An 11,460-nucleotide genomic window follows, 5' to 3' on the forward strand; every position below is an offset into this window, starting at 1 on the left:
GAGCCCGCCATGCTCAGTACTGAGGGTATAAAGGGAGGTGCAAACTGACTGCCTCTCCAGTTCCTTCTTATTGCTGCATGGCCTGAGTTGGAATTCTTGGTGTCTGAAGCTAACTTTGCAGGATCTTTATCTGTAAATATAATGGCATATAGATTTTAGTGGGTTTGGTCGTCTCTTTATAATTAGTGTAAATTAGTTTTTCTCACTTCAGGGACCTTCTCTATTTCCCTCCTTACAGGAAGGACTATGCCCAGAATTCTGGGGTTCAAGAATTGTTTTCTGTGCCTTGCTCCTTCTCGGCCAGTGATGACCACCAGTGCTGTCTTTGCTGCCTTGGGGAGGCCCATATCTCCTCCAAGTGCAGTATCTGCTGCTGCTCCTCTCTCCAGGCCCAAGTAAGATGAGAGCAAGTACCTTATGTAGAAAGCCATAAGACCCCAGTCGGATCCATACTGGGGAGACACCCCCCCCCCCCCCCCAATACATTGGCCTCAGCCCTCAAGCATCTCCACTCTGAGCACGAGCTCCAAAGCAGAGGCCAGATCTGATAAAACAAAAGACCTGCTGTCTCGAGCTTCTCATGAGAGTAATGGATACTGACAGATACATCTGAAGTGCGGTTTTTACCCATGAAAGCTTATGCCCAAATAAATCTGTTAGTCTTTAAGGTGCCACCAGACTCCTTGTTGTTTTTGTAGATACAGACTAACACGGCTACCCCCTGATATTTGACAGAACTAATCTCTGACGAAAAGACAGATGAGTCTTTACACTTTTTAAGACTCCAGGACAAGCCTCTGCTTCCTGTGCATGTATAGCCGGTTCTGGAAGAAGACTTACCATAAACAGGTATATAAACCAAGGTTTCTTCCACAGCCTTTCTGTCATTGACCAATATGAAGTGGCAGAAGTTGCAAAGACCAAGATATGCAACTCCATCCACCTCAGTGTCAGCCACCTGGTAAAGGTTACTTTTGATGGAACACTCAGGAGTTGCGAACCATCACAGATGCCATCTCTTGCACAGCATTATTCACCCACAACTGGAGGGCTATAATCATGGACAAAAGTGGATCATATCTAGTACTCATTTGGCTACCCTGTCAAGATTCTTTCTCCGCCTCCCCACAAACCATCTTCCAAGCCCTTCTTTAGGGATAAGTCTCATGAGGAGATCCTCTGACAAGAGGTGGACACTCTCCTCAAGTGAGGGGCTATCGAGCAAGTGCCACCTCAACATCAAGGGAAAGAGTTCTACTCTTCATATTTCGTAGTTCCCAAGAAAGGATGGAGGCCCATTCTTGACTTGCATCAACTAAATATTTTTATTTACAAATTCTGCGTAGTTATGTTGGCACTGATAATTTCATCTCTGAAAGACACATGGTTTGTGGCTTTCAGCCTGAAAGATGATTACTTTCATGTGACTGTTCACCCATGGCACAGAAGGTTTCTCAGATTTCTAATAGGACAGGAACATGACCTAGTCCAGGTACTCCTGTTCTGTTTGGCAACAGCACTCAGGGTCTTCACAAAGGTCTTCTCAGTGGAGGTGGCACAGATGAGACAAAACTGCTACGCCATCTTCCGAGATGTGGACTGGCTCCAAACAGGAAGATCCAGCTGCAACGTTCATCTTTGCTTTGCCTCCTGGCATCAGGGCTGGCTCCAGGCACCAGCGAAAGAAGCAGGTGCTTGGGGCAGCCAATGGAAAGGGGCGGCACGTCCGGGTCTTCGGCGGGTCCCTCTATCCGTCTCGGAGGGAAGGACCGGCCGCCGAAGAATGAAGCAGCACAGTAGACCTGCCACTGAACGTTTTTTTTGCTTCGCTGCTTGGGGCGGCAAAAAAGCTAGAGCCAGCTCTGTCTGGCATCTTTGGGAATCTGCATGAACACAGAGAAGTTTACTGACTCTCAGACCGTAGACGTAATAGGAGCGATCCTAGCCTTGACCTCAGAAAGGGCATGCCTCCTTATGGACAGATTCGAGGCCATGAGCAGCCTGATAAGACATCCTCACAAACCTCCAACTACTGTCAAGGTCTGTCTTTCCCTACTAGGCAACATGGTCTCTTCTTATACTTAATGCTGTTTGACAGGCTTCATCTTCATTGCCTAATGGCCTGGCTTTGGTATTTTTACTTGAAAGACACAGTATGAATACCTAAGTGACAGTCCCCACCAATGTCAGGGCTTCCCTTGCCTGGTGGATGAACCCCAGAGCAAGTGCGTACTGGAGTCCCTTACCTTCCTCCCACATCTGACACAATCATAATCAAGGAGGCATCCCTCATAGGCTAGGGAGCCCACATGGGTGACCACACAACACAAGATACGTTGACACCTTCAGAGGCCAGAATGCCCATCAGTCTCCTGGAACTAAGAGCAGCCAGACAGATCTGCAATGCATTCCTCCCACATATACGATCCTGACATGTCCAGATGATGTCGGACAACTTGATGACGGTCTTCTGTATAAACAAATAAAGAGGGATGAAATCTCTTCTTCTGTGCATAGAGTTGATCCTCTTAGGGAACTGGTGTATCTGGAATCGCATCACACTCTGTGACATACCTCCTGGGTGCACAAAACTCAGAGGTGGACAATCTCAGCAAGCACTTCTCCACCGACCACAAGTGGGAGATACACAATTCAATACTAAATGAAATCATCACTCAGTGGGGATTGCCATCCTGGGACCAATTCGCCTTCCAGACGAACAAGAAATCCAACATGTATTGCTCCAGAGCAGTCACTAAGTTGGGACTCCCAAGAGTGGTGCCCTTCTACTATCCCGGACAGACCACCTGAGGTACATTTTTCCTCCTATTCCACTGCTACAACAGATTCTATAGAAGATTCATCACAACAAAGTGCTAACTGGCCTAGGTATTTCTGGTTTCCTGGACCCTCCTGCACATATCAACCCATCTTCCCATCGTAAATGAGCCTTCCCAGATCTGCTAACTCAAGTGACTGGCAGGATTAGATGTCCCCTCTTCACCTTATGGCCTGGTATTTGGATGGGTGTCAGACCTGGAGTGTTCACATTAGAGACCATTCAAATCATCCTCAACCACCGCAGAAAATTCTCCACCAGAAAATGCTATCTAGGTAAATGGAGACGTTTCTCTCCTTGGGTGCAACAAAATCAGTTATCTCCAGAAACAGCAGGTATTCCTGCTATTCTAGATTACCTCCTTGCTCTCACAAAGTTGGGCCTGTTCTTTAGCTCCCTGCAGGTGTACTTGGGACCAGACAATGTCTTCCATACTCAAGTAGAGGGCTATTCTATCCTTATTCACCTAATAACAACCAGATTCCTGAAGGGTCTCACTAGGACCTTCTTCCCATCAGTAGTGAAGCTAATACTGCAAAGGAATCTCAATCTTATATTTTCACTGCTTACCAAGCCACCTTTTGAATCACTGGACACATGCTCTATGTCCCACTTATCCATGGAAGTTGTCTTCCTTGTCACCATCATGTCAGCCAAGAGGGTGAGCAAGCTGTGGGCACTTCTGGCTGACCACCTATATGCTTTTTTCATAAAGAAATTTTCGTCTCCACCCGAAATTCATCTGTAAGGTAATTTCAGAGTTGCATATAAATCAATCAGTTAACTTACCAGTATTCTTTGCAAAGCGTTCTACCTGCAGAGTACGAAATCAATTAGAAAAATGCCAAGCCACTTGCTATAACAGAACAAGAATGCAAACAAGTGGTATCCACTCAGAGACTAAGTGGATTTTTGGTTGTTATGCTCCTTTGATATCAGCGCATCTCCCTTCCCTGGATGAGGTATGCTCCCATTCCACTAGAGCACAGGCAATCTCAGTGGTATTTCTTCAAGAAATGCTTATGCTGGATGCCTTGTAAGGCAACAACCAGGAGTTCCAGCTACAGCTTCATTACACTTTAGTCCAAGCCTCTTCTGAAGATGTAGCCTTTGGAATGGCAGTATTACAGACATCTGCACTGTGTGCATCCTTGCATCCCCCTCCTATTTGACTACCTCTTACCTGTCACTTGTGTGAAATACACATAGAGACCAGCACTCGAAGAAATGGAGGTTACTTATTTGTAACTGGAGGTTCTTTGAAGTGTATGGTCCCTATCTGTATTTCACTACCTGCCCTCTCCTCTCTACCATGAATCCTGTCATGATCTAAAGCAGAGAATTAACCGGAGAGGCGGTCCATCGGCTCCTCTCTTTATAGCCTGAGTGCTGAGTATGACGAGCTCCAGGGCACAGGCGTGGATCAACAGACACTACTTGCAAGATTTTTCCAGTCTCAGGCACGTGGTACGCACACATACCCACATGTGAAACACAGATAGGGGCCACTCATCTTAAAGAGCCTCCAGTTACAGGTAAGTAACCTTTATATCTCACATCTCTTTAAAGAGTTAGGGAATAATCTTAGCATGGCCAGTCTGTCTCTTGCTAATGGGGTCTAGCATCAAGGCTGTGAGTAGCTGAATGCATGGCCATAAAATATGTCTAGCAAAGCCACTGCAATATTAGTCTCTAATCAGTTACTTTAAGAGATTTCATATTCAAGGTGCTGAATAAAAACAATGTTTTTTTTCTGAAATACAGGTCAAGTTGTTTGCCCAGCCAACAGTGGTGGAGCAGAACTATCCGGTGATAAATCTGCCCAAGAATTCTTCAGCCAAACTCCCTTAAAATCTATGTTGGTGATAAGTGGAGGAGAGGGATATATTGACTTCAGGATGGGTAAGAAGTTGGATCTTGCAAAATGTGTTTTCATTACCTTTGTATAATGCAGTAAAGTTGCTTTATGATAGTTAATGACTTGATCTATTTTCCTATTTAAAAGCTAAATCTGTTATGAGGCTTCTAAGGAAGGGGACAGTAATTTATGAACATTTCTGGTATCTAAATTTGTTTGGATAAATATTAGCGCTGTATGGATTTAATATAAGACTGAATTGAAACTGTAACCATGTTCTTTGCGAGAATGAGTTATTAGTCTTAATGCCTTTCATCAAGAAGGATTTCAGAATGCTTTCATACATTTAGATACACTGTAGTTCATATATTAACTATCTAGGAATCCCTTCACTTCTGAAATGCAGCTACACTACCTAAGCTAGAAGAAACAGGACTTTATTTGGGGAGTGGCAGAAGTCTTCCTTGGAGCTGTGCTCCGGCTCCGCTCCAGCTCCAGGCAAAAACCTGCAGCTCCACTGCTCCGGAGCTGCTTCAGCTCTGGGCTCCGCTACAAAGCCCTGTTTTTATTAATGGGCAAATAAGTCAGTGATACATATGAACTCGGGCTGTGGAAAAGTGGAGGAGAGATGGATAAAACGAAAAGATTTTAGTTAAGTCTTTGTCAAGGCTAATGCAATCTGCATACAAATATTCATTCAAGCCCTGAGTCTTGTTACTGTATTTCTTGGAGTACTTTGACAACAAGGAATTAAGTCCTTTTGTGTTAATATCTTACATTGCTGGAGCATGTGCCCTTGTCTTAATTTATATTAAACTGTATTTTTAAAGATTACATGAGTCTTTGTCCAAAAAACGTTCAAGTTTCCTTTATAAGAAAAAAAGGAAAAATCAGTTCAGATCTATACTTGCCCTTTTTTCATACAGAAGCTTGTAAAGGTTCCTGTTGTTCCAGTAACACACTTGCATTGATCCAACCTGTATCAACTTGGTGTACGTTTACCATATAAACAAGAGTTTACTTAATCAAAAGCCTTTGCTTTAGGAAAGAAATACATGAATGAGAAGCGTAAGAGTTAACTGCTTTGTAGTGGTTACACCTATTAACAATGTACAACCCCTTGCCCCTTCTGACCAAAATTATAAAATCAAATCAAAGTCAAAAATTAATGTACTGCCCTGCAAATGGAGAATTTAGTGAAAAAAGTGTGGCTGATAATCTCATGATTGATGGATCTAGTTTTGACTGCTTCACTTCCAGCACTTTTTTACATCTCTCTAATATAAAGTCTAAAAATCTTCTCAAATTCCATGAAGACAGCACAATTTTGTAGCACACTACTATCTGGTGAAAAACAGTAACATACAACTGAAGATCAATCTAAAGATGCAGGCAATGTTTAGCTTCCTAAGTCATACTTCGATTTAATCAGTCTAACCTACCCACACAACCATTTCAAGCCGTTCTAATGTTTTCATCATATTCCCACATCACCTGGATATATTAAAACTCTTCTGTACAGATGTCCCATACAAACTACAGTGAGGGCTATATGCTGTAGTGGCTTAGTGTGTTGGCCTGTTATCTGTAAACAGACTTCAGAGGACTTGTGGCACCTTAGAGACTAACAAATTTGTTAGTCTCTAAGGTGCCACAAGTACTCCTGTTCTTTTTACGGATACAGACTAACACGGCTGCTACTCTGAGACTTCAGAGGGTAGTTCAGGTGGTCTAGGCCAAACCTCCATTTATTCATACATATTGCAAAATCACTTGTTTTGCCATAACTGGTTTCTGTTCAAGGGCATCAGTGCAGCACTGCGGGGGGTAATGCAGGTTAGGACTGAGGTACAGTGGTTGAGTTGTGAGACAAACTAATGGTGTGAAGCAGTTAAAATGAGAACAAGTCATGAGAAAGGAAAGACTAAAGAATTCACAGCAGACTTTAAGTGTTACAGCTTCTGTACAGATTGCATTAACATTTCATGGTGACAGTTTGCATTCAGTTTCTACTCCTAGGTCAGAGAAGCATTTTATGTATCTGGATGCTTGGCTCTGTTTATTTGGCTTGTGTGTCTGCAAACTCTTCCTCTCTGTTGCAATCCCACTCATGTCAACACTTCTGCTTGGGTGATATGCAGGGTAAACGTTGTCCCTTTTCTACTTTGCTTTATGTACCCTAGCATCAAACCTTAGATTAGCAGAAAATAAATGAAATGAGACATTTATCAGTTACAGTTAACTTAGGCCAGGGCTAGAATTAATAAATATGGTCTGCAGAATGCACTGTTGTGGAATATTTGTAGGGCAGGTTTCCAGCTTCCTTACTTAGTTTTTTTGTTAAGGGTTTTGAATCTGCTGTGGCTCTAGGGGCAGATGGCAACTCTTTTACTGTGTATTCTTGCCTGTTACCACACTGACCCTTCCTGGGGTATAGTGCTAAGACCAGTTTATTTTCATTGGTATGTTCAGCTGAATCTAAGTTGTCGTTTCTCAGGTGATGAAGGTGGGGAATCTGAACTTCTTGGAGAAGCTCTGCAACTTGAACCTTCTGTAGCCAAAGCTGAGAGGAGTCACCTGATAGTGTGGCAAGTAATGTATGGCAATGAGTGAACCCACTAAGAAGCAGCTGGAGACTGAAAAAAGGCTTCTGCATGTTTTTTGGTTTTTTATTTTTGCGGAATCTGTTTCACTACATGGTGTTGAAGCATTTCTTTGCTGTTTAACTTTATATTGCAAATCTGTCAGACCGTAACAATACAGGAATTAGCTTGTGCTGTTTTACTGCACCAGTGTTACATAGGTAAGATCAGTATAATGAAAAAATCAGTGTTTCATTTCTCAAAACTGGTGACCACTGGTAAGCAATCCAGACAGTTTACTGTACTACAACAATCTAATGTAGTTCACTTCTTTTGCTAGTGTCACTCTCTATCACTAATTGAGTTAAACTTCATTACAACTGAGATTAATTTATCTGCACAACATATTGAGTGAAACAGCAAAGTTATTCCCAGTGTATTATAACATTGACAAACTAATATCAGATGAATTATCAAGATTCATGTCTACATTCAGTGAGGGCTAAAGTGAATTGTAAATTTTAACTTTTATTTTCAAACCTGACCCATCTTGTTTATATAGTGTATACAGTTTTGTTTGTGGTTTCATCAAAACTTCTGGGGGAAGAGGGGATTGTATAGAAGAACTTACAACAACAATATTTAAATAAAGTTTCATGTTTGACTGCTGAAGAACTCTAAAGTTTGAGAACTGCTACCCTCAATAACAACTAGTTTGGAGAACAGTCTTCTCACTTTTTCCTTGTCAAATGGCAACATCTCAGTAATTTCCAAAGGACACTTAGACATTGGGATGATTATAAAACTGAAAAGTTGTAAAATCCTTGAGCAGGGGATACATTCATTTTCTTCATGACTTAAATCCATATATCTTTTCTTAGACCCTAGAATAATCTCCTCTGCCTAGCTAGTCAAACTCATGAGTAACTATTATGGAGGTTAGAGACCTCAAACAGAGCAAGAGAACTGACTACAAAAAAGAAAATAGATTCTGCCAAATGAAATTGCAAAGGAACTTCAGCTCTGTAATTAGGCAAAAAACACATAATTGTTAGTTTCATACTCCTGGTTAGGTAGTGAAATACTATGTTATTTAGAGAGAAGAAAAACACATTAACAGATTAAGTAACATGAAGATTGAATTAACTGACAGAAGCCAGGAGAGTCTAATATCAAGGCGGACATTCTGTCTACTCACCATATATTTTTTTAACCACAATAGAGTGAGTTCAGGATTGAGTGTCTTCCTTTTGCTTTGAATTTCCTGAGTTGGTATCAAAACTGAGTTTAAACCCTTTCTATAGAGTTTCTGTAAAATGTATAACTCTTAGCCAGGATGTTTCTTAATTTAGTCTCTGAAAAACAGACATTTTTTTGATTCTGAACATTCAGCACATATCCCCAAAAGACTGGGACTGTCTGAGCAATCTGTGACAGAATGGAACAGTTTCAAAGGAATAAATATAGACAAACTTTTTTTAAAACTGCCTAAACATTTTTATGCAATAGGAGCAGTTCTGGTCTATCAGGCAAACGTGTTTATATATTTTTCTTAATTTTTTAAAAGAACACATTTAGCTGAGGTCTATTGTGTAAATATATATTTAGGCAGCTTTTTTCAAATGCATATCATATCTGATAAACCAGAAAAACTCCATTCAGGTCTATTGGTTAGATTTATATGTATAAATACTTTTTAAACAGCATATTTTGTACACAACTGTTCCACTCTCGTAAATATGTATTTAGGACATAGGCTATGTAGTAAAAATCCTTATTAAAAATGCCTAATACCTTGGTAGTGTATTTTCTCTCCAGAATGCCAAATGTGATGAGTGTTATTCACAAATCACTTTCCAAATTTTCATTTTTAAAATCAATCTTGAATTGCTTTGGCTTAAATATGAAATCTGGGAACTTGAGAAAATAAAAAAAAGTACATAAAATCAGACCGTCTTAAGCATTGTTATAAGAAAGACCTATTTAAAGTATATATATATTTAGATTTGTATGCTGAACTTCAAGCACATTTGAGTTATATCTCATGAAATTGGTGTCTGAGAAAAATGCTGACTAAACTTTAACAGTGATGCAATTTTATTGCTCCTCCTGCCATCTTTCCTTTTACATTTAACTTATTGGCTATTTGGAAAACATTCTACAAGCTTTACGCGCCAATGGATTTTCACATTCACGTATTCTCAGAAAGAACGCACAATTCTGTTCCTTAAATCTTGTATAGCATTTTATTTGTAATTATTAATGAACTGTTTCTTTGAACTGCGTCACTGCTGTCAAATAGAGCAGATACGTCTGGCAAGTGCATACCTAGTCTTTTTTGCCCAGTCTGGTACACTGTGCCATTCTATTCACTTCAATGGACCAGCTCTTGCAAATGGCTGCAGAGACAGAAGTGTCTGTCCAATAGTGGAGGGGTTTTAAAGGAAACACTACCTGTCACTACAGTACAACTGTGGGTGTAGAAGAGGGGGTTGCACACTACTCTGCATTTTCATTTTAAAATTTATCCCCTGTTCTAAGGAACAGTAGGTTAAGGGCGTACTTATTCTCTTCACAATGCACTGGGATGTATAAATTCCAGATCACTTTGAAAGGTGGGTAAAGCACGCAAAACCCCATGCATCAAGATGACAAACTCCTAAAAATCTAAATCTCAAGAATGTGTTTATGCATCACAGACTTGTCATTTAAACGTCCTATAAATAGGAATTAATTTCTTGATAGCTACAGCTTGTTAATAGTTTGGAAACATTTCGAGCACAAAATATGCAGCACATTACTTGTCTGGATAAGTGTGTTTGCATGATAAAGGTAAAATGACTTATATAAGCTGCTGTATTGTTAATTTCTTGTAAAGGTCTTCCTGCGTTGGATCAGATAGAGCTGGCAGAGTGTAGACACTTTATCATAGGCTGCCTTAGTAACAAACAAATGTTAAATCTGTTTTATTATACTAACTGTTCTAAAGAACGTATGTCTTTAAAATGGTGTGTAACTGAATATTTATTTCCATGTGAGTATTATAAAAGTTACCAAAGGATTAAACCTGATTTAGCACTCTTGTAAGTGACCCTGTTGAGCTGGGGTCTTGTAAGTGACCCTCGTCTGTAAAATGAGACACACAGTAAAAAAAAAAAAAAAAATTACAGCTCTATGCGGAAGTTAAATATTTTTTCTAACAGGGTTATGCCATATTGTAACGACATATGTTGCACCTCAGAGCATTTTTCTATACACTAAATGTCTGTCCCATCCTCTAACAAAATTAAGTTTCCTTTATTAATTTTGTTGCACATTTCTCAACCTTTTAAACATATTTTAAACATTTTATGGTCTGTAATTTGACAGTTTTGTCTGTTAGACACTTTACGCTGAATTTTACTTGCCTCTGTAATCTGAGATGGATACTACAGCGTTCAACTTGCTGTCGGTTAAAATTTGAGGCTTTTCTGTGAGCAAGAAAGCTCCTATAGCAGTGTAGTTATTTCAGTATTTATTTCTATTGAATCCTTGGGGTTCAGAATGTAACTTTGTACATGAAATATATATAAATATGTATATGAAACATACATTGGATTTGGTGTTTTCTTTGTAGCCTCATCCTAAATGTGTAACAATTGGTACCAGAAGACAATTGTCAAATAGTTTTAAACTAATGGCCAAATAACTTCAACTTAAGTAACTGATGTAAATGTGTAATATCTGTAACCAAGAGTCAGGTTGCATACTCCCCAGGTAAAACCAGCAGGAGTGGGCTAAGGAAACTCTTCATGGAGTTTCTCATTGATTGCTTTGGGGTGGATGGACAGAGTTTACCTCTCAGTGGAAAGAATTGAATCCATTCACAAACCTCATGACACTGCAAGGGCCCTGGTCTTTCAGCACCAGCTCTGGCTTCCTCATGGCCCCTGTACCTCTCCTGACCACATCTATTCAGCAGCCCCATAAATGTGGCGTTCTCCACCACAGGGTGGGTGTTGGGAAGGGGTTCAGAATTTGGCCTGATCATTCACTTTTCCAAAACGCATCTCTCTGGGTTGGCTGGGAGATTGCACCCTTGTGGCCCTGCCCCCCACTCTCTCAGGGCTACTGGTCCCTACAGAGCACTAGACCTTTGGGGTTTTGTTGTCAGGATATTGATTTTCATCTAGAAAGATTTA

General features: G+C 40.4%; 1 protein-coding gene across 4 annotated transcripts in view; it reads left to right on the top strand.

Moving 5' to 3' along the window:
* The window catches only part of SPAG9 (sperm associated antigen 9), a 107,147-nt gene extending 96,278 nt beyond the window's left edge, over positions 1-10,869 (top strand). For all 4 annotated transcript variants that reach the window (XM_054046713.1, XM_054046712.1, XM_054046714.1 and 1 more), the window contains 2 exons: positions 4,604-4,741; positions 7,195-10,869. In XM_054046713.1, coding sequence (XP_053902688.1) covers positions 4,604-4,741; positions 7,195-7,310 — 254 coding nt within the window. In that variant the 3' untranslated portion in view covers positions 7,311-10,869. The remainder of the gene's footprint in view (positions 1-4,603; positions 4,742-7,194) is intronic.
* Positions 10,870-11,460: the final 591 nt, after the last annotated feature.

Source organism: Malaclemys terrapin, chromosome 13, assembly GCF_027887155.1.
Source record: "Malaclemys terrapin pileata isolate rMalTer1 chromosome 13, rMalTer1.hap1, whole genome shotgun sequence".
Lineage (NCBI taxonomy): Eukaryota > Metazoa > Chordata > Testudines > Emydidae > Malaclemys > Malaclemys terrapin.